This window comes from Macaca thibetana, chromosome 8 (genome assembly GCF_024542745.1).
Source record: "Macaca thibetana thibetana isolate TM-01 chromosome 8, ASM2454274v1, whole genome shotgun sequence".
NCBI lineage: Eukaryota > Metazoa > Chordata > Mammalia > Primates > Cercopithecidae > Macaca > Macaca thibetana.
This window is the reverse complement of record NC_065585.1, coordinates 134,505,154-134,529,145: the sequence shown is the minus strand read 5'-3', so window position 1 is coordinate 134,529,145 and position 23,992 is coordinate 134,505,154. Positions and strand designations below refer to the sequence as shown.

Genomic DNA, 23,992 nt, shown 5'->3' with positions numbered 1-23,992 from the left:
ATTCCTTCTGAAACTATTCCAATCAAAAGAAAAAGAGGGACTCCTCCCTAACTCATTTTATGAGGCCAGCATCATCCTGATACCAAAGCCTGGCAGAGACACAACAAAAAAAGAGAATTTTAGGCCAATATCCCTGATGAACATTAATGCGAAAATCCCAATAAAATACTGGCAAATCGAATCCAGCAGCGCATCAAAAAGCTTATCCACCCCAATCAAATCAGCTTCATCCCTGGGATGTAAGATTGGTTCAATACATGCAAATCAAAAAACGTAATCCATCACATAAACAGAACCAATGACAACAACCACATGATTATCTCAATAGACGCAGAAAAGGCCTTTGACAAAATTCAACAGTCTTTCATGCTAAAAACTCTCAATAAACTAGGTATTGATGGAACGTATCTCAAAATAACAAGGGCGATTTATGACAAACCCACAGCCAATATCATACTGAATGGGCAAAAACTGGAAGGATTCCCTTTGAAAACCTGCACAAGACAAGGATGCCCTCTCTCACCACTCCTATTCAACACAGTAATGGAAGTTCTGGCCAGGGCAATCAGGCAAGAGAAAGAAACAAAGAGCATTCAGTTAGGAAAAGAGGAAGTCAAATTGTCTGTTTGCCGATGACATGATTGTGTGTTTAGAAAACCCCATCACCTCAGCCGAAAATCTCCTTAAGCTGATAAGCAACTTCAGCAAAGTCTCAGGATACAAAAGTCAATGTGCAAAAATCACAAGCATTCCTATACACCAAGAACAGACAGAGAGCCAAATCATGAGTCAACTCCCATTCACAATTGCTACAAAGAGAATAAAATATCTAGGAATCCAACTTACAATGGATGGGAAGGACCTCTTCAAGGAGAACTACAAACCACTGCTCAACGAAATAAAAGAGGACATAAACACATGGAAGAACATTACATGCTCATGGATAGGAAGAATCAATACAGTGAAAATGGCCATACTGCCCAAGGTAATTTATAAATTCAAGCTATCCCCATCAAGCTACCATTGACTTTCTTCACAAAATTAGAAAAAAACTACTTTAAATTTCATATGGAATCAAAAAAGAGCCTGCATAGCCAAGACAATCCTAAGCAAAAAGAACAAAGCTGGAGGCATCACACTACCTGACTTCAAACTATACTACAAGGCTACAGTAACCAAAACAGCATGGTACTGGTACCAAAACAGATATATAGACCAATGGAACAGAACAGAGGCCTCAGAAATAACACCACACATCTACAGTCATCGGATCCTTGACAAACCTGACAAAAACAAGCAATGGGGAAATGATTCTCTATTTAATAAACGGTGCTGGGAAAACTGGCTAGCCATATGTAGAAAGCTGAAACTAGATTCCTTCCTTACACCTTATAAAAAATTAACTCAAGATGGACTAAAGACTTAAATGTAAGACCTAAAACCACAAAAACCCTAGAAGAAAACCGTGGCAATACCATTCAGGACATAGGCATGGGCAAAGACTTCATGACTAAAACACCAAAAGCAATGGCAACAAAAGCCAAAATAGACAAATGGGATCTAATTAAACTAAAGAGCTTCTGCACAACAAAAGAAACTATCATCAGAGTGAACGGGCAACCTACAGAATGGGAGAATATTTTTGCAATCTATCCATCTGACAAAGGGCTAATATCCAGAATCTACAAAGAACTATAACAAATTTACAAGAAAAAAACAAACAATCCCATCAAAAAATGGGCAAAGGATATGAACAGACACTTCTCAAAATAAGGTATTTATGCAGCCAACAGACATGAAAAAATGCACATCATCACTGGTCATCAGAGGAATGCAAATCAAAACCGCAATGAGATACCATCTCACACCAGTTAGAAAGGCGATCATTAAAAAGTCAGGAAACAACAGAAGCTGGAGAGGATGTAGAGAAATAGGAATGCTTTTACACTGTTGGTGAGAGTGTAAATTAGTTCAACCATTGTGGAAGACAGTGTGGCGATTCTTCAAGGATCTAGAACTAGAAATACCATTTGACCCAACAATCCCATTACTGGGTATATACCCAAAGGGTTATAAATCATGCCACTATAAAGACACATGCACACGTATGTTTACTGTGGCACTATTCACAACAGCAAAGACCTGGAACCAACCCAAATGTCCATCAATAATAGACTGAATAAAGAAAATGTGGCATATATACACCATGGAATACTATGCAGCCATAAAAAAGAATGAGTTCATGTCCTTTGCAGGGACGTGGATGAAGCTGGAAACCATCATTCTCGGCAAAATATCACAAGGACAGAAAACTAAACACTGCATGTTCTCACTCGTAAGTGGGAGTTGAACAATGACAACACGTAGACACAGTGAGGGGAACATCACGTACCAGGGCCTGTTGGGGGTGGGGGTCTGGGGGAAGGATAGCATTAGGAGAAATACCTAATGTAAATGACGAGTTGATGGGTGCAGCACACCAACATGGCACATGTGTACCTATGTAACAATCCTGCACATTGCACACATGTACCCTAGAACTTAAAAGTAAAATAATAAAAAAAAAAGAAAACAAAAAAACTCAGACCCTTGAAGAGCTTAGATTCTAGTGAGCAGATCTGCCAACCATTTCATCTCATTAGTTACCCAATTTATATTATGAAGCTACAGAGTCTCTCTCACTATTAAGGCTATACTTTTACATTCATTAAACAACTCAATATGAGGCATGCTGCCCAATACTTTTTCCATAGTCCAAGCCCTAATGTAGAAAAGTTGAATTGATGTTTTTAAAATTTATTGTTACTGCCCAAATATCTTGTTTTAACTTCAAAGAATTGTTCATAGGTTGACGAAATACAATATAAAAACACCATGGGAAGTCTTAAAACAACCTACATATAATACTGCAAACAGCGGAGAGATTTGGTTAAACATTGAAAGTGTGCAATATACTCGGTCTGTGTTTACAGAAAAGTTAGAAAAACTTCCTCGGAAAACACCTAAAATTAAGGGCCCAGAGGAAAATCAGGTGGCCGGCTGATTGCAAAGCACCAGGAATTCACAGAACTTAGGATTTCTGATTAACATCAACTGTCAACACCCCCATGCCCCTCCCCAAAAAAAAAAAAAAAAAAAAAAAAAAAAACATCAAATCAATCAAATCAATCTGGTCTTTCCAGAACTCTTTCCAAAAAGTTGTTCTTTGCAGAACAGCTGTTCAAGCTAATGCCAAAAGATAATTCCTTCTTGTGGCTGAAACAAACTAGTGATTCAACAAGAGGTTATTAGAATCCCTGAATCTCCATAGGACTCTGCTCTTTCCACAGATCCTTGGCTAGACCAGTTCTATTTATTAGAGAGGAAAGGCCAATGAGAGTGGGGAGGAGCTTAGACTCCTCCAGAACACTTTCACTTCTGAACTTGACCTATCCTTCCAACAACTTGTGGTATTTATTATATAATCGTACAGTTCCAAAAGTAAAAACAAAAGTATACAGGAGAAAGTGACAATGAAGAGCTCTATGGTTTTTCCCAGAAACCCAGAGGACGGACAGGGCTTTGCTGACTCCACACTCAGTGCCCAGTTTTGTATATTCCCTGGGTACAATAAGCCCTGACATGTGAATTGAGCCAGGAGGGCCTTTTCCCCTTCCAGGTAATTCTGTTCCACAACACAGTAGTTTTCCATGTTCTCAGATCACTTTCTGGTGACTCCAAGTACAAGAAGGAAGGTACTAGAGCAAGTCCACAGGGATAATGGAGAAAGGCCAAATCCCACATAGGAGGTAAGAGTAGCAGGGAATACAAATACAAATTCCTCTGATTATAAACCTTAGGAGTACTGTGATCAAAACACTGGGTAGGTCTACCTTTGCCTATGTTTAAACTGTTTTTGGTTTGTTGGCTTTGTGTTTTCAACCATTTTTTTTTTAAAGTGGCAGTAAAGTATGCCAGTGACTAAGCACAAGGGATCTGAAGCCAGACCTTCCAGATTCACTGATTCTGCCACTTAACTTTACAGGTAATCCTAGGCAAAGCACTTAATTTCTCTGTGCCTCAGTTTCCTCATGTACATAAAATGTAGATAATAGCAGTATGTTATGTACTAGGTAACTTCCCTGTTAAACGATGTTGTAGATAAAATAATACAAAGAGTAAATTAACAATGAAATATATTTAGCAACTAACTCATAGTAAATTGCTCAATAAGTGAATGCTATTATCGCTATTATCATTTAAAAATAAGGAAATAAGGCTGTATTATTACTTAAATTCTGTTTACAGGTAGAGTTCTAAGCTTTCTAGCTTTCCACTAGTACCAGGTGAGAAAGATACGTGGTCATGGATTGTATAATGATGTTTCAGTCGACGACGACTGCAAATACAACGTTGGTCCCTTAAGACTGTAACACCGTATTTTTACTAAATCTTTTCTATGTTTAAAGACGCAAATACCACTGTGCTCCAATTGCCTGCAGCATTCAGTACAGCACTGTCCTGCAGAGGTGTGCAGCCTTGGAGCAATGGGCTGTACCACAGAGCCTACACGTGTAGTAGCTATGCCATCTTGGTATGTGTGAGTACACTCTATGATGTTCGCAAAATGATGAAATCATCTATCGATGCATTTCTCAGAATGTATCCTGTGCCACTCATTAAGTGATGCATGACTGTGCTCTAATCGAACCCCTAATATACAATGAGAGTTCTAGAAAGTTCTACTAACGCATAAAGCATCAGGTTCAATCTACTGTACATCAAGATGGAGGTCACTTGGTTAGAATACTGTATTGAGGCTTATTCCTAAACAAGCCTGCAAGGCCTGGGATAAGAGGACAAATGGAGGCCTACTACATGTAGCTAAAAATTTTAAAATGATCAATCGAGTTAACAACTTGTTAAATAAAATATATTCTATCCTCCTGCCTTGACGAACATTTTTCCTAACAACCTGGTTGATTCAGGTTTGAATTTAAAATTCTTAGTCCCTCAGAGTTTTATTCCAAAAGGCAGCAGGGCACAGACAGCTGATTCTCATATCCCAGGCTCTTCCCTTCCACTGCTTCCTGAATCCCGCTCTCTTCAGCACGGGAGGCACCTCACATTCATTTGAGAGGATATCCCAGCCCTTAGTGCCAGGATCTATCCACGACACTCCCCAACACAGCCCTGGGCCATCACTCAGGCCCAAGGGCACAGTCAATGGTGGCATGTTCCCACCTGGAGGAGATGGACGGACCTTAGGAAACAGACTGTGTGGATGCGGACATGGGCTCAGGGATTCGGGGCAAGGAACTCCAGATGTCCAGAACGTGGTGTAGGAGAGCCCATGAGAGCTGAATAAGCACATTCCCACGTGACCCCTCACCCCATGGGGCCCTCTAAAGTGAGGAGTTCCACTTGCCCAAGTTTAAGAGCAGTACTGTGTGAGTGAGGCCAAGCTATTACTCCTCTTTTACACTACTTGTTCTATCCTGGGACGTCTTAGTCAAAAGCTGATTGCAGGCCTAGCCCCACACAACTGGTTTCAAAGAGATGCTGGGCTACATCAGCACATATACAAATCATTCCTTAAGAAGACAAGGCACTATTAATTCCCATACAGTCCCATCTCAAGCTGAATCACAGACTGGAGGGACCCATAATTCAAGCAGCTTAAAATTATATATGCACACAAAACACACAACTTAGTACATCTTTATATTCGTAAGGATACAAAAGGTTAACAACAGCGAAAACAGCTGTGCCTGGCTTGCGCTTTCTGCTCCCTTTTACTCTCCCCAGGGCAACTCTGCTTTCCAGAGGACTGCATCTCTAACTCTACTACCCAAAAGAGAAAACGATCAGTTCAGTGTTCACATCTGAAACCTTCCAGAACTAAGCATTATTTTTCCACCGGAACACTGTATGAACAAAGGAAGACACTGAAGTTTTACAAACATATTGGAATATCATCTGGAAATCTGCTAGTGATATTCCCCAAAATTATGTTAGCATTCACACACTTTCATATTCTTTCACTTTTGCTGAGTGGACAGGGCTGCCTTGACTTATGTAATACCTAAGACATTTATCCCATGCCCCAGAAATTTTTTAATTATTATGAATCTACTCAAGTCAAAAGTAATTTGGCTGTTTATGGCAATTAAATGACTTTTTCAAGATTATGTGATTTAAAAGATTGACTCTTTTGACAAAATAATATGTATTCATGATAGGAAATATACACAAATAAAAACAACATAGTTCACTTAAACCCCCCACCAGAGCCCAGGGTTCACTGTTACCATTCTGAAGTGACTATGGAATTTCAGGCTAGGTCCAGCTAGAATATTAGTTGTTTCTAAGTGAGAATGTGCTTCCATTATAAATGGGGTATGACTACTTCCTCTGCTTTGGCAGAATTCAGAGGCCCATCCATGAATGGTCACAGATTTCCCATCAAAGGAAACCCATCCTCTGGTCATCGGGTGTCCTGTGAGAGCCAAATCACCAGGACCTTCCCAGCGTTGCAGCTCTAATTCTCACCCAGTTACTCGTCATAAATTTTCTTTCTTCTTTTGAATTGTACTGTATAACCTCGAATTATTCTTCAGATATTTTCTTCTCATTTGTATCGTGTTGTACTATATTTTGGGCTTTGGTACTGAAGGTCTGATCTCAGCAATCTGAAATAGCCTTTGCACCAAAAGAGTCTTCCCCAAATATTCCTTTTTTTTTTTCTTTTTTTAAAATATTGCTCCCACTATGCAGATGAATCAAAGATTCATTTCTTTGGCAGAGGACTCTCCATCTGTCCACTTAGCTCCCTCCCAACTCAGGTACAGATTAGGTTTCTTTCAATAACATAAGGAATGTTCTCCAAAAGCTCTGGCAACTGTGGATAAAAAGGGCTTCTTTGGGCTATTACAGAACATGTGACTTTGCCAAATCAAACTTTTATTTATAAGATATGGAAGAATCAGTTATTTATGTGAGTCAAGACATGCAAATTCTAAGATAGTAGGACCTAGTCAGATGTCCACATAAACTTGAGGGACTTTTTAAAGCTTAGGATTTTAACTATAACCTACTTTACTCCAACAAAATAGACCAAATAGCTAATATTTTCAGAACACTTACTCTGTACCAGGCACTAAGTACTTTATACATGTGAAATTACTCAATCCTCTCAGTTCTAACTTTACAAATGAGGAGATGGAGACACAGAGCAGATAAGGAATTTGCCCAGGATCACAGGTGAAGTGGCAGAGGCTCACCCTGCTTCTCAATCCTCACCCTAGCTGCCAACAGACACCACCCCCTATGCCAGGCTGCTACCCATCTTGAGCAGCAGTCCCTTGCTACCAGGCTCAGGGTAGTCAAGAGGCCAGCAGTGTCACACAGGTAGGATGCATCATACAGTCAGCAGGCTTTTGTGAGCTAGCCTGAGAATCTTTTACAACACTAAAATGTGAGTGCGTCTTCCCACAGGAAGAAACACTGGACTTCCAATACTGATAATAACAGCAGTAACTAACATCCTAAGAGCATTACCTATGTTAATTCTTTGAATATTCAGAATACCATGAGGTAGGTGTTATTATTACCCCTATTTTATAGACGAAGAAACTGAGGCACAGAGAGGCTTTGCAAATAACCAACAGTTTAGTAAGTGGGAGATCTGAGATTCCAACCTGGGCAGCCTGGCTTCAGAGTCTTGGCTACCAGGGTTCTTAACCATCACATTATGCTGCCCTCAAACTGCTTATTTCACCTTTCTCCGTAAGTATGCAGGCTAGCAGACAACCACATCAGCAATTAGGAACACAAGGGTCAGTCGACAAGATGCGTAACCTCACTCACCGTTGGGAAGTCCTCCAGCACCTGGCGATCCTTCTCCTTGCTCTCCATGAACCGCCAGTCTGGTTGGTAAAGGAAAGAGTGAAAGTTGTGTAACAGCGGGACCTTCTTTTCCACACTGATGGTCATGTCATCTTCCAGTGTGTCCAGAGCTCGGAGAACCAGATAAAATATGCACACTGCGTTGCTGTAAAAAAGGAAAACCTATTAATATTTTGGAACAAACAGCCAAAGTTATTTTATTTTAAAATAACTTATGCCAGGCCATTTTCTAAACCCATCTACACCCTTAACTCTAAAGAACTATAAGGATATCCAAAGTTTTTCATACTTAACGAAACTTACATTAGTTTTCCTTTCTTACATGAGACTAATGAACTTCTGTAGTTTATTAAAAAATAAAAAGCCTACTAGTTGGGTGTCACTAGTACTCCCAGCAGTGAGTTGCATTTAACTAATGTAGAACAACTATAGAGACCAAAAGACCGAACTAATATTTGGCAAATAGAAAAGAAAGTCAGAAAACACAGTAACTTCTCGGTATAAATACGATCATACATAAAGGCAACTGGTGTTAAGTTCATGGGTGTAATCTGCACAGAGATAGCTTCAAAAGAATCAACCCAATATGCTAGAAATAGAAATGCAAAGTTGGATAAGAGAAGCCGAGAAAATACACGACCTGCTCACAGACAGGTTCAGCTGCCAGGACTAAAAAAAGTTAATAAACATCACCCCCCCCCCCCCTTCTCTGAAAGGCTGGGCCCAAAGGGACACTACTAGATGGCAAAGAGCCTGGAAGGGCTTTCTAAAGTAAACACATAGGGCAGGGCTATGTTCTGGGCAAGCCACAGCAACGAGGCTGCAACGCTGAGCGCTATATCAACACGTAGCCTCCAACCACTCAAAGCTCCCCGACAAGCTTTCCTCCAAGCCAGAGGCGCTGCCTCCATCACTCACCGCATTTCCCCATCCAGCGCCTGGATAACAGCTGCGAAGCTGCGACTGGTCTGATTGAGATACTTGTAGCAAGTTTTCAGGCTGCTGCTGAGCGAGTCCTGCGGGCAGACAAGACACACGGCGGTGGGAGACGTCGAGGAGCAGGAGTGGGAGTGGGACTGGGGCAGGCGGCTCCACAGCCTGCCGCCCTCTCCCCGGGGCCAGTCCTTGCAGGGCCAGGCTGCAGGAGGCAAGCAGCAGCCCCGCGGGGCGGTGCCTGCGCCCGGGCCCCTGGGCGCCGCGGCGGGACTCAGCACCAACGTGCGCTTGAAGAGGGCCATGGCCTTGGTGCCGCAGGCGGCTGCGGCCATGGGAATCGCGGACCCCGCGGAGTTTTTCCTCCATAGACTCGAGCGGATCTGGGAAGCGCCCAACAAGGGGCGGGACGGGCTAGCCCTCTACTCGAATACGCGCTGGGCCGACCCAGAACGGGCCCGCCCCGCACGTGGAGGCCGCTCCCGGCCCGCAGCCCCGCCCCCGGTCTCCCGCTCCGCACCCCTTCGGCACCTGGCGCCTGCTTCCTCCCGGTCTTGCCCTTCTCAACGGAACCCACCTGCCGCTAAGGGAACCCAGCGCACTTCAGCTCGCTTTTCCTCCCCGTGACAGAGTCTCCCTAGACCAAACTCTACTCGGGCTCCGCTGAATCCTCTTCCCAACAAGGCCTGGACTTTGTACTCAACGCGTCTGTCTTTGCATCGCCCAATTTTACCAAGAATCCTGCTAAATTGATTTGACTAGAATCCCCCAATTTCAATATCTGATCACCCTAGACACCTGATCAGGTTCCACATCCCCCTGCATCCCTCAGGTGATGTCTGATAACTCTGGCCTGCCTTCAAAAATCCTTACCCCTGTGTTTCCTCGTAATAATTTTCCATCCACTGACATCCGGCTCCTCCGTCATCAATTCCTACTTTTCCTTGTATTCAGAATGGAGCCCAGTTCTGTACTGAGGTCTCTCTCCTCTTACTGTAATAGTTGTTCTGAATAAAATCTGTGTTTTGCCGTTTTACTACCACTGTCCAGCTATGGTTTTTCTCTGACACCCGTTTTCAGAGAAAACTATGGTTTTTCTCTGACACCTGTTAAGCCTCTACTATTCTCTAGAAAGCCAGCCATTCCTGTCTTCTCATCTTGCCCTTCGAAATTAATGGAAATGCAGTGCACTGACCTTTACTTTTCCCTAAAGCAAACAAGGACTGTGTTTTTCCAAAAGGGAAAAAAAGCCTCATTTTAAATGCAAGCATATCAGAAAGAGTTGCTGTTTGAAGTGTGTATATTTTCATAGACTATTTTTCAGAGCAGTTTTAGGCCCACAGGGAGTCTAAAGTACCGCGGGTTCCTATTCCCCACTTCCCTCTCCTCACCCCACAGTCTCACAACAGTTCTTTTTGGGAGAGAGATGGGAATCATTTATCTAACAGGGCCGGGTGTGGTGGCTCACGCCTGTTATCGCAGTACTTTGGGAGGCCAAGGTGGGAGAATTACTTGAGTCCAGGAATTTGAGGGCAGCCTGGGCAACATAGTGAGACCTCGTCTTCACAAAAAAGTTAAAAAAATTTTTTTTTAAAAAGCCAGGCATGGTGGCGCCCACCTGTAGTCCTAGCTACTCAAGACTAGCTACTCAGGAGGCTGAGGTGGGAGGATTGCTTGAGCCCAGGAGATACAGGTTACAGTGAACTATGATATTGTATACTACTGAGTGATACCCCATCTCAATAAAAATTTAAAAACCCACAAATATCTAATAGGAGTGGTTAAAAAAAATATGGCATATCCACGGCTAGGAAATTCCACAGTCACTTCAGAACGGTAACAATGAACCCTGGGCTCTGGTGGGGGGTTTAGGTGAACTATGTTGTTTTCATTTGTGTACATTTCCTATCATGAATACATATTATTTTGCCAAAATAGTCAATCTTTTAAATCACATAATTCTGAAAAAGTCATTTTATTGCCATAAAAATTATTAGTAAAAACAAATATTTACTGGGCACCATAATATTAGTAAAGTTCAGTGTCTGGCACATAAACATATTTGGTGAAGGTGTGATGAATAAATGAAGACATACATCGAGTATTTTAAAACAATTCACCAACTCCTTCCCTCTCAAAATATGGGGAGGCAAGATTTCAGAGTGAAAGAAACAGAATAGCTGCTCCGGACTGAGCTCCAGATCAGCTCTTCACATAGCCTGACCATTACCAGGCTACAGCAGGCAGTGTTTTTAACTGCACTGCCAAATGTCATGTTCAGTCCAACCAAGAGTTTGGGTGCTGATGTTAAGCCAGGAGTTTCAATCAATGCCAAGACACAGTCCCCCTAGATTTGAACACCAACACTCCTCAAGAACACTACCCCTCCTTTCCATACAGTTCTCCACTCTGAAAGGGAGCAAGCTAAGCCACTTACTCCTCCAGCTCATACCCCTGCTGCTCTTTTTCCTGTCACCTATTTGTTTCAGTGCCTTACCCTGTAACAACAGTTTCTTCAAATCACCAAGAACAAAACAGGAAGACACAACTAGTAAGCACACTATGGAAAACACCACTCACTAAAAATTTCCATGAGCTAAGGGAGAAAGAAAGCTCAGGCTACTGCTGCCTGTCCCTCCTGGGTTTTCTATTGCAGTCTGAGATTCAGGGCACTCCCAAGAGCTCGCAAGTGGGAGAAAACAGGGATGGAGGGAATTTAGAGGAGGGGTGTGGGGTGGTCAGGAGGACAAGAGCAGACTCCCAGGAAGGGGCTCCAGCCTCAGGCTGAAAGTTCCACAAGTGAACAGCTAGCAGCTACCGGCCCTCTATGCAGCCTTCCTCACTTTAAAATAGAATAGGTTTCTCCAGGACGGGAAAAATACCACAAACTTGAGAACTGAATTTACATAATCAGATTGATAACCACCATTTATCAGGCACCTAACTCCATGCCAAGCACAATGTGGACATCGCCTGTTATCCTTACTCAACCCTTTAAGGTCTCAAAGGCCCACAGTCCACTGAAACATTTGTGGCAAGACCTGGGGCAGAATTCAGCATTTTTAGTGTTTTAGAAAATAGGTAATAAAACGCATATACAACCCCAGTCAGTGTGCAGTAGCATCTCATAATTATTTCTTTAGCAAAACATTTGAATATTTATACTAAGTGGGATGAATGAAGCCTCAACTTCAAGGCAGGTTTTGCTGCCAAGCGATTTTGAGCCAAATTGACAAAAAATCGTTTTCAGACCATCTTAGAGTTGGGAAGTTGTGGTTAAAAAATCGTGACCATACATACATCCCTATTTTACAGATGAAGTAACTGTGGCTCAGAGGTTAAGTTACCAAGGTTGTTCACCAAATTTAATAGAGTCAGAAACTGGACTTAATAATAATAGACTTAAGATACTAGTCTAAATAACAGGATTTAGATTTGATAGAAGCCAGATCTGCCTGATTACAAACAGCCTGCTTTTTCCATCACTTGGCTTTTGGGTGATGCCACACACCTTGCAGGCAGCATATGCCCCTAGATTTACTGATATGCTCCTAAAAATGCAATATAAATCAAGTTTACTAAACCCTGAAATTCTATAGCCAAATCCTTCTGCGATAGAAATAATCAGCCCTCAATATCTGCTAAGTGTAAATTTTTTCCCTAGTTTGTAGAGAGAAACTGGTTGGGTGCAGTGGCTCACACCTGTAATCCCAGCACTTTGAGGCTGACGTGGGAGAATCGCTTGAGCTCAGGAGTTCAAGACCAGCCTGGGCAATGCAGCGAGACATCGTGTCTACAAAAAAATTTAAAAATTAGCCAGGCATTGGTGGCACGTGCCTGTAGTCCCAGCTACTAAGGATCAGGAAGCTGAGGTGGGAGGATGGTTTGAGCCAGGGAAGTCAAGACTGCAGTGAGTCATGTTCAGGCCACAGCATTCTAGCCTGGATGACAGAGTGAGACCCCATCTCAAAAAAAAAAAAAAAAAAAAAAAAAAAGCCGGGTGCAGTGGCTCTCACCTGTAATCCTAGCACTTTGGGAGACCACGGGCAGATCACTTGAAGTCAGGAGTTCAAAACCAGCCTCGCCAACATGGTGAAACCCCGTCTCTACTAAAAATACCAAAAAATCAGCTGGGTGTGGTAGCAGGCGCCTGTAATCCCAGCTACTCGGGAGGCTGAGGCAGGAGAATTGCTTGAACTCGGGAGGCGGAGGCTGCAGCGAGCTGAGGTCGCGCCACTGCACTCCAGCCTGGGCAACAGAGCGAGACTCCACCTCAAGAAAAAAAAAAAAAAAGAGAGAGAGAGAGAAGCTAAGATAATGTTAAGTGAAGGGAAATGTATTTTCCAATTTGTTTCCCCTAATTACAACTCAGTTATTTTTTTAACGGCTCATGGGGATTTAAAAAGTGCCCAGAAAGACTACAACAAAACAAATAATACTGTACCATATTATCAGAGCTAGAAGGAATAGCTCAAGTCTCACTTTAAAAAAAAATTCAGTATACTGTGAAGTCTTTCGCTACTCACTTACCATGACCACCCACTTTCCCTCCCAACAGGTAACCAATGCTACCATTTTCTCTAATAGTCTCTGTAGAAAGGGAAGAGACAGAGGAATGAAGTCTCTGGACCCAGATAAGCTCTGACTGCACTCAGATCCCTTGCCCTGCTAGCATCTTCCTCTGCGGTGCTTTTCTCCACCTGAAAAACTGTACATTTGTTTTTTTGAATTGTCTCTCTTCCACTAAAAAATAAGTTTTATAAAAGCAAGGTCTTCACCTATCTTGTTCACTGTTGTATCTCCAGCACCTAAAACACAATCTGATATACAATTGGTGGTCAAATATTTGTTAAATAAATGAATGCTACATCTAAATATAAAAAGTGACATCTGCCCTATCAAATAATAAAAGTTATTCTGCAGCAAAATAATTAAAATAATGTAGCACCGGCAAAGAAAAGATGGAGAAAATGGAATATTCTACAAATAGGCTGAAGGACGTACCTGTCCTAAAGCTGGCATGTGAAAGATAACATCAAACGAGGGTGTAGTCTACTGGGGACAAAAACCAGAAATTTATTTTCTGGTGTGTTTACTTAAGCACATGGACCCTCACAGAAAGACTCCAATGTTCAGGCACCTATCAAGCCTCGGCCTAAGTCACCTCGGCCTGAGTCACATTTGCTACTGTCCTGTTGGCCCAAAAAAGTCACAGAAATCAGCCAGGCTGGTCCAGACCAGAAGAACTTGGTTGAATGTGTCTATTCATTCAATAATCACATAGAATAATTTTCTTGTTGGAATAAAAACACCTCTTATGCATTCATTTAATAAATAGTACAGGCATGAGGCAGATAAAATGTAAGTAAAACCAAGTTCTGACCTTCCACCAACCACCTAGCTAATCCGTAGACGTACAGATAACTCATTAGAACTCGGAAGTGTAGATAGGCGATTTTAAAACTGAGGAAGCGCTGAGGATGAAGCGGTGGACAGCAGCAAGGCGGGGAGAGCTCTGGAGGAGGTGAAACTGGAGGAGTGAGATTTCATTCCAGAAACGGTGTTCATGTGATGTTACCTGCATAGTTCATTTTGCTTACCAAAACACTCACTCGTCCTCTCCCACGTAACCCACCCACATCGCCTCAGATGTGCAACCCGCGGGTTAGAACACTGGGTAAGCGCCGATGCTCACGGAAGGGACGAAACGGGGAGCGCAACCGCCGGGAACCACGCAGAAGCCGCTCAGGCCCAGGGCGGCTTGCGTGGGCAGGGACAGGCCTGCCAGGAGGGCCGCGTCCACCCGGGCCCGACGTGGGGAAGGCTTGAGGTAAGGGGGACGGGAACGCCCAGGCGTCGGCCCTGCTCGCTGCGCCCCTTGCCCCAGATCCGGGCCCGGCAGCTCAGGCCCTGATGCCGTCCCGGCGCGCTGCCTCCCCGACCCAGGAAGCAGGGATGCTCGGCCCACCTGGTCCATCTTGGGCATCACCTTCCGCTTGCCCCCGATCCGGAAGCGCACCAGGTTGTAGAACTCTTCGGGGTGGCCCAGGCACTTCACGAACTCCATCCTGGCGCAGGTGGCGGACTCTCGGGCGCGGCACTCACCTCTGCGGTCCCCAGGCTCTCACCGGCCGGCCGGACCTGTGGAGTAGGCGCGCCCGGGGCTGGCCGGGCAGGAGGCGGGCCCTGCACGACGACGCCCCGCCCGCCGCTCCGCCCACTTCAACGGGCCTCGGGCACTAGCGTGGCTACCTGCGGCTGGCGGGGTGGACTGACGGGCGCTGATTCGCCAGCACCGCTCGTACTAGGAAGACGCCGGCCAATCAGTGGCGGAAGGAGCCTGGCGTGACAACACCCTAGAAGCTCATTGGAGCCGGAGAAAGAGGCCGACGAGCGGGATTGGTGCCCTGATGGAGCCGGGCCTTTGTTTTCTCCAGCTTACGCCGCCAGGTAGTGCGGACGTTGTGGGGACGCGACGTGAGGCCGAGGGGTTAGGGTTCGCAGGAGCCCAACGGTGGTCCGGCGTCTGGAGAGCAGTGCCGGCCGGCGTGCGCTCCGCTTAGCCAATAAGTCGCCCACGTGTCCCGCCTCGTTGGCTCCTGCCAACTGAATGAGCTCTGCAGCCGTTTCCCGTGGAGCCTAAGACCGTGAAAAGGCTGGCCTAGCGCCAGCTGGGCGTCTTTACTGTTACACACCCCAGCACAGCCCCGCTCGCCTGCCCGCCACCGCCATCCGGCCCCAGGGATCCCCGCACACTCCTGGAGCTTCAGCTGCCTCCTCTCTAAAGTGTTTACTTGAGATCCAGCTTAGTCCTAGAAAAAAGAGCTGAAGCCTTAGAGGGCCTATAACAGGAAGGTGGAAACTTCTCTCATCCTGGATCTCTCCAGCCCTAGAAACTACTGGCTACCCGGCCGGGTGAGGTGGCTCACGCCTGTAATCCCAGCACTTTGGGTGGCCGAGGCGGGTGGATCACGAGGTCAAGAGATCGAGACCATCCTGGCCAACATGGTGAAACCCCGTCTCTACTAAAAATACAAAAAAGCCGGGTATCAGGTGGCAGGCGCCTGTAGTCCCGGCTACTTTGGAGGCTGAGGCAGGATAATCACTTGAACCCAGGAGGTGGAGGTTGCAGTGAGCCAAGATCAAGCCACTGCACTCCAGTCTGGGCAACAGAGCAAGACTCCGTCTCAAAAAAAAAAAAAAAAAAAAAAAAAAAAACTGGCTACCTAAGCCATTCTGCAGTCTGTTTTAACACAGCAACCAGTAATCCTCTTAAAACCTGTCCTGTCTGGCCGAGCGCGGTGGCTCACGCCTGTAATCCCAGCACTTTGGGAGGCCGAGGCGGACGGATCACCTGAGGTCAGGAGTTCAAGACCAGCCTGGCCAACGTGGTGAAATGGTGAAATGTCTCTACTAAAAATACAAAAATTAGCTGAGTGTGGTGGCAGGCACCTGTAATCCCAGCTACTTGGGAGGCTGAGGCAGGAGAATCGCTTGAACCCAGGAGGCAGAGGTTGCAGTGAGCCGAGATGGCGCCATTGCACTCCAGCCTGGGGGACAAGAGCCAGACTTCGTCTCAAAAACAAAAACCCGTCAGGTCTGTTCACTGCCCAAAGCCGTTCAGTGTCTCTCCAGCAAAAGCCAAAGCCCCTACGGGGATTCCAAGAGGCTGCAATGAATAGTCTTCCACCCAGATTACCTCTCTGGCCTCCATCTCTTATGCTTTCGCCTTCTCTAGTCCCAGGGCTTTTTGTCTAGCTGTTCACTATTCCTGCACTATCCCCCAGATACTGGCTTGACTAACTCCTGTGCCCCTCGAGTCTGCTCACACCTCATCTAGACCCACCTGCTTGCCCTCTCCCGCATTTCCACCACTGCTGATCCCATTTGCCTGCTCCACTTGCCTGTATTTACCATATTCTATAGTAAATACATCATTTACTTATGTATTAGATTACAGGGTGTTTCCCCTTGCTAGTGTAAACTAAAATTAAAATCCTAAGCCCCTACCACTGGACAGCCCTCCCACTCCCCACCTTGGCCAAGGGAACCCCAGAAAAATCTTAAAAACTTAGTTTCCAGTCATGATGGTGTAAAAAGTAAAGTAGAGGTTCCTCTTCAAAGACTTTCCTCCGCATTTAGTTAGGAATAAATAGTAACTTCTCTTAGAAGCAAAATTTATTCAAAGACCTGTGCTAACATTCTTAAATATCTGCTAGCCGTGATAAAGAAATCAATGTACTTTATGTTCTTAGCTCCCACAATTTAGCCTAAATATTTGCCCTGGCATGCTTATACTGGTCCAAGCAAGCCTGTTCCTCTTTCTTATTTGAAGGTGTTTTTACCTTTCTCACCATTCCACAAGTTACTTCCTCCTTCCTTTGTTCTCCTCTACCTTTTCCTCTTTTAAGAAGTTCTAAGTTGCTAGACAATCGGGACAAATAAAGAACGTCAGGTCCCATTCCAGACAACGGAAACCAGACACAGCAGTAGGGTGGACGTGTCAGGTTATGAATGACCCTTTCTCCTTTGTTTGGTATACTCTCGTGACAAAACTGCTGGCAAGTGTACCCTTTCTGCAGGAAGTAAAAATAGCCTTGCTGAGTAAATTAAATTTCTGTTCAAGTGCCTTTTTTTTTTTTTTTTTTTTTGAGACAGAGTTTCATTCTTGTTGCCCAGGCTGGAGTGCAGTGGCGCAATCTCGGCTCACTGCAACCTCTGCCTTCTGGGTTCAAGCGATTCTCCTGCCTCAGCCTCCCTCCTACCCACCACCACACCTGGGTAATTTTTGTATTTTTAGTAGAGACAGGGTTTCACCATGTTGGCCAGGCTGGTCTCGAACTGGTGACCTCGTGATCCTCCCACCTCGGCCTCCCAAAGTGCTGGGATTACAGGTGTAAGCCACCGCGCCCAGAATTCAAGTGCTGTTTTATTTTTTTTGAGATGGAGTATCACTCTGTCGCGAGGCTGGAGTGCAGTGGCGCGATCTTGGTTCACTGCAACCTCTGCCTCCCAAGTTGAAGCGATTCTCCTGCCTTAGCCTCCTGAGTAGCTGGGACTACAGGCATACACCACCACACCCAGCTAATTTTTGTATTTTTAGTAGCGACGGAGTTTCACTGTGTTGGCCAGGATCGTATCAATCTCTTGAGCGCCCCGCCTACAAGTGCTATTTCTTTTTTTTTTTTTTTTTTTTTTTTTTTTGAGTCTGAGTCTCGCTCTGTCGCCCAGGCTAGAGTGCGGTGGCGTGACCTCGGCTCACTGCAAGCTCCACCTCCCAGGCTCACTGCAAGCTCCACCTCCCGGGTTCACGCCATTCTCCTGCCTCAGCCTCCCAAGTCGCTGGGACTACAGGCACAGGCGCCCGCCACCATGCCTGGCTAATTTTTGTAGTTTTTAGTAGAGACGGGTTTTCACCGTTTTAGCCAGGATGGTCTTGATCTCCTGACCTCATGATCTGTCCACCTCGGCCTCCCAAAATGCTGGGATTACACACGTGAGCCACCGCGCCCGGCTCAAGTGCTATTTCTTTAAGGCACAGGGGAACAAGCATTTCAAATAACGGGACAGGAGATCAGACAGCCCTCATTGTACCCCCTCCCTTTTGGAGTTCATACACAACTGACCGGCATTAACATTAAAACAGAGATCATAAGACTAATGGAACAGACTCTGTGGCAGTAAGACACCCCATTATAAACAGGACCTAAGGCCGTGCAGGCAATGGTGAAGTTAGGCACCCCTACGCTTAAAGAATCAACTAAACTCTCGGTGGCTCACGCCTGTAATCCCAGCACTTTGGGAGGCAGAGATGGGCGGATCACGAGGTCAGGAGATGGAGACCACCCTGACTAACACGGTGAAACCCCATCTCTACTAAAAATACAAAAATTAGCCGGGCGCGGTGGCGGGTGCCTGTAGTCCCAGCCACACGGGAGGCTGAGGCAGGAGAATGGCGTGAACCCGGGAGGCGGAGCTTGCAGTGAGTGGAGATCGCACCACCGCACTCCAGCCTGGGCGACAGAGCGAGACTCCGTCTCAAAAAAAAAAAAAAGAATCAACTAAGCTCTAACTGCCACAGGGTTCTTCTTTTTCTCCAGCAGCTAAACAACACTGGCCTTGAGATAAGCAATAGTAAAACACTTGCAGCTTCACCAGACAGTGACTAACTGAATCCCTGTTCCACCAGCCATAACTACGGCTTTAACTGGTCAAGAGACTGATTTCAGTAACTTTCTGCTGATAATACCACTGACCGTGGACTGGTCTGACCAGTTTACAGAGACTGTACACTCAAGACACCTTCCTGTCCTAAAAAGACCTTTTGACATATACGGTCTAATTGTAATGCATTCACATGTTGAGTCTCTATCTCAAAGTGAATATGGGTCATATATTGCATACATGTTTGTTCAATGTGTCAGGTCCACCTTTATAAATATTCATAGCTCCTCTTGTAACCTGTTAAATATGTATGTTTAGCCAACCCATTCAGCATAAAGCACCTACCTCAACCCTTTCTCCTTCGAAGTGCCTGTCTCTGGTCTAAGCTGGAAGCATGCTGTAACCCTTTAGAATAAATAAAGTCTCTTCTCCTTTTCTAAATTGATAAATCATATTTTTTAAGTGAACACTAGAAATCTAAGCTGAATGATGACGGATCTTTTTTTGCTCACTAATGTCCCCTCAAGCATCTAGAATAGTGCCCAGCACATACTGGGTGCTCAATGAATATTTTTTGAATTGAGCTGCACGTTGGACATCTCCTCTTTGATGGCGCCTGAACAGTACAAACTTAACATGCCTATTCCTTACATCTCTCTCCCACTGAATCTGCTTCTCCTGTGGATAGCATTAACAGCCTCTCAGTTTTGTAATCACAAAATCCGGGTGTCATTGCTAACTCCCTTTCTTTCCTTATATCCACCCCTTCAAAATCATTCATCAAGTCCTATGGAGTCCAAGAAAACAAATATCTTTCATTTTAATCTCTCCTCTCTGCTCCATCTTGGTTTAAGCCACATCTTCTTTCCCAAACCATGTTGAAGTTGACTTCCCCTGTCCTTTCCATATGGCAGGTAGAGTTATTTGTCTAAAACACACACTGGGCTGGGTGCAGTGGCTCACACCTATAATCCCAGCACTTGAGGTCAGGAGTTCGAGATTAGCCTGGCCAACAAGGTGAAACCCTGTCTCTACTAAAAATAGAAAAATTAGCTGGGCATGGTGGTGGGTGCCTGTAATCCCAGTAACTTGGGAGGCTGAGGCTGGAGAATTGCTTGAACCCAGGAGCCGAGATCACGACACCTCACTCCAGCCTGGGCGACAAAGTGAGACTCCGTCTCAAAAAAATAAAAAAAACAAAAACAAAACACACACTTGATTATAATCCTTCCATTTTAAATTCCTCAATGGAAATGTCTTTGAATCAATGAATTGATTTAAAGGAAATCAAGCCTTCTGGCATAGAATAAAAACTCCCTTGCCATTTGGCATCTACATCCTTTGTTGGGATTTCAGCCTCCTGTCCACCCACTCTTGTACTTTCACACCCCGATCCAGTCCTAGCAGCACTTATTGTTCCCCAAACAGGCTGCAGTACTTCACATCCGGCCTTGGCCCAAGCAATTCACCTGGCTGGAATACACTTCCTGCTCCTTGCCTAGCCACCTGCCACGCCTCCATTACAGGTCAGGTGGAATCTGCCTCAGGAATCATCCTTTTCTGGTGTTTCCTGGCCTCTCCTTTATCTGTTCCCGCCCCACCCCCCCCCTTTTTTTGTGTGCAAGACAGACAGGGTCTTAGGTTTTCCAGGTGGGCCTCAAACTCCTGGGATCAAGGATCTTCCCATCTTCCCATCTCAGTTTCCCTAGTAGCTGTGATTCTTTATCTCTTTTTTAAATGCAACAAACATTGGTTGAACATCTACAATGTGGCAACAGACATGGGAAAAAACAAAGATGAGTAAGATAAGGTTCCACACCCAAAGAGCTTACAAGCAGAGGAAGAGACAGACGTGTCATGTGATGGTGCTATTTATTAGAGACACAGTTGGAGCCCCTAATCCAACTCTCTCAATCTGACTGAGGTGCCCACTTGGAGGCTGAATATACAAATGGACAACAGCCAGACCTTATATGATAACAAAACTGTGGCTTAAACAACCACTGCTGCAAGCAGTCCGAGGAAATCAAACTGAGGTAGGAGATGAGATTCGACTCCAGAGGCGGGGCTTAGACAGCCGACCAAATTGAGGACCAGCTAAAACAAGGAGGGGCAGAAGCAGCTTTCCACCAGTGTGCCATGTCAGTTTACCATTGCCATGGCAACACCCTGGCTTTAGGACCCCTTTCCATGGCAATGACCCAACAACCGAGAAGTTACTATCCCTTTCCTAGAACTGTCTTCAGAAACTGTCCCTTAATCTGCATGCAATTAAAAGTAGGTATAGATCTGACGGCAGAACTGTCCTGAGCTGCTGCTTTCCGCACACTGCCTGTGGAGCAGCCCCGCTCTGCAGGAGCAGTCACAGAGCTGCCACACTGCCTCTTTAATAAAGCTGTTTTCTTCCACCCTACCACTGGCTCACCCTTGCATTCTTTCCTGGGCAAAGCCAAGAACCCTCATGGGCTAAGGCCCAATTTGGGGCTTGCCTGTCCTGCATCAAAACCACAATCTCGGCAGCAATCAGCCCCAAATGGTCAGGACTCTCGCAACTCAGAATCAACCACAGAAAGACAAACACGCTCCTCAAACCAATCACTGAAGACACCTACCTCTATCAGCTGCCTCCAGCCTCCCCAGGCCAGAAGCCTCCAATCAGAGCACCCCTGCAGCCTTCCCCTTTTCCATTGTAAAGCTTCCCACTCCCCTGCCTGCCTCGGAGTGTCCACCAAGTGCACAACTCCCTTGCTAGAGCAAGTTCTGAATCAAGAGCCTCATTTTGTTGTGCTCATTGGGCTGGTCTTTACTTTCACAGACCTCAGTACTTCTAGTACTTCTACCATGTTCCGTGGTTCCTCCCATCCTGAACTTTCTGTATTCTAACAATCTCTTGTCTGTCTCACCACCTCACAGTGGCCCCTCAAGGGCAAGCACTGGGCCTACACAGTATCTGGCAGAGTGCTCACAGCATAATCAGGTCTGTCCTAGAAAGCTCAGAACATGGACAGTCCAGTCACTTATCCCCCATCCTCACACAGCACTTTTTCCATGAACAGAAACACTTTTCACACTCCCGTTACAATAGGATTTGGCTTTGTGTTTTGTTTATCCTTGTATTCCCAAATCCTAGCATTTAGGAGGTATTTAAGAAATATTTATGACATGTCTAGAGCCACTGTGAAAGCTTACATTAAATCCCACGTTTTTCACAATGTCAGTTATCTCAAAACCCCAACTCAGGAGCTAAACCGATCTTTCCCTTAGAATCTGTCGAGTCCAAGTATCCCGCCTCTCCTTACTTTCATGGAAGCCTAGATTCACCCCCTACCCCCCATATTTCCATGCCCTCCTTCACCGTCCTGTCCAGCAAACACCTCTCCTCCTTCCAGGCAACAGGCACAGGCACAAAAGGCATAACCGCCACTGGTCATGTTCCACCCTGCTGTCTCTGTACCATCTCCTCTTCTCTCTTTCAGTCCACTTACACTATAGCATGCCCACCTTCTTTTATGTATTTATTTTTTTTATTATTATTATTTTTTGAGACGGAGTCTCGCTCTGTCGCCCAGGCTGGAGTGCAGTGGCCGGATGTCAGCTCACTGCAAGCTCCGCCTCCCGGGTTAACGCCATTCTCCTGCCTCAGCCTCCCGAGTAGCTGAGACTACAGGCACCCGCCACGTCGCCCGGCTAGTTTTTTGTATTTTTTAGTAGAGACGGGGTTTTACCGTGTTAGCCAGGATGGTCTCCATCTCCTGACCTCGTGATTCGCCCGTCTCGGCCTCCCAAAGTGCTGGGATTACAGGCTTGAGCCACCGCGTCCGGCCTTTCTTTTATGTATTTATTTTAAAATTTTATTTATTTTTGAGACAAGGTCTCACTCTGTCACCCAGGCTGGAGTACAGTGACATGATCTTGGCTCACTGCAGCCTTGACCTCCTGGGCTCAAGTGATCCTCCCACCTCAACCTCCCTAGTAGCTGGGATTACAGGTGTGCATCACCATGCCTGGCTAATTTTTGTATTTTTTTTGTAGAGATGGGGTCTCACTACATTGCCCAGGCTGGTCTTGAACTCCTGAGGTCAAGCAATCCTCCTGCCTTAGCCTCCCAAAGTGCTAGGATTACAGATGTGAGCCACGGCACCAGGCCCTACCTCCTTTTGGAACCCACTTGAAACTCACTGAGAGCCTACTGCCAGGGTGAGTTAGATCTCACTCACTGGGAGAGAAGCATGGGAGTGTGGGTTGTTACCTGCCCACATTCCCCCTTCCCCACCTCTTCCATGTGGAACACGCTCTATGGAGTTCCAACGGCACCAACCACAACCCTTACCCTCAACTGCTAGGTACTAGTATTTTCCCAGCTATTAGGTTTTCCCATAAGCCACTGCAGTCAGAGACACTATTAGCAAGGCTGCTCCAGAGAACCTCCTAAGGCAAGGACGAAGGTCATTCTTTCACATTTCACTCTATAAACTTTATTGTGTGACTCTTTCGACGTTTGTAATTGAAAAAAAATAATGTTTCTCCTTGCCCCTTTGGTCTCCCACCATTCTTACCCCGACAAACGTCCACGTCCATTGTGGGGTAATCCAACATCCAGTGTCTTCATTTTTTATCCTAAGCCACTGGATGCTGTCAGGAAAAGTCAGGAAATGCACAAGTGCCCTGGGCTTGCCGTGTGGCTCTACAGCCCTTCCCTCTAACCGGAAGTGATCATGTTTCCCTTACAGCTGTTACAAACCTCCTCACTCTTCTGTACCCCAAACGCCTCACTTTTAGCAAATTTTCTAGGGACTTGTTATTCTTTCTCTTCCCACCCTAGCCCAGTCATCTTTAAGTGACAGCTCTGGTGTAAGCTTTCTCTCTCTCTCCTGGTTTTCTCCCCTGAACTAACTACACACAAACCTTCACGTTATATTCATCCTTTGCTCTCCTCCCTGCCTTTCATTTTCTTTTTCTTTTTTTCCACATTTCTTACTTTTATTTCAACATTTAAAATATTCATAGA

General features: G+C 45.4%; 1 protein-coding gene across 2 annotated transcripts in view; it reads right to left on the bottom strand.

Moving 5' to 3' along the window:
• The window catches only part of FDFT1 (farnesyl-diphosphate farnesyltransferase 1), a 34,198-nt gene extending 19,096 nt beyond the window's left edge, over positions 1 to 15,102 (bottom strand). Inside the window, exons 1-3 of one of the 2 annotated variants that reach the window (XM_050801093.1) lie at positions 14,789 to 15,102; positions 8,806 to 8,903; positions 7,849 to 8,032 (exon numbers count right to left, since the gene is read on the bottom strand). In XM_050801093.1, the coding sequence (XP_050657050.1) occupies positions 7,849 to 8,032; positions 8,806 to 8,903; positions 14,789 to 14,887 (381 nt within the window). In that variant the 5' untranslated portion in view covers positions 14,888 to 15,102. Of the gene's footprint in view, positions 1 to 7,848; positions 8,033 to 8,805; positions 9,231 to 14,788 lie in introns of those variants that run through there. The other variant, XM_050801092.1, reaches the window with a different exon arrangement.
• Positions 15,103 to 23,992: the final 8,890 nt, after the last annotated feature.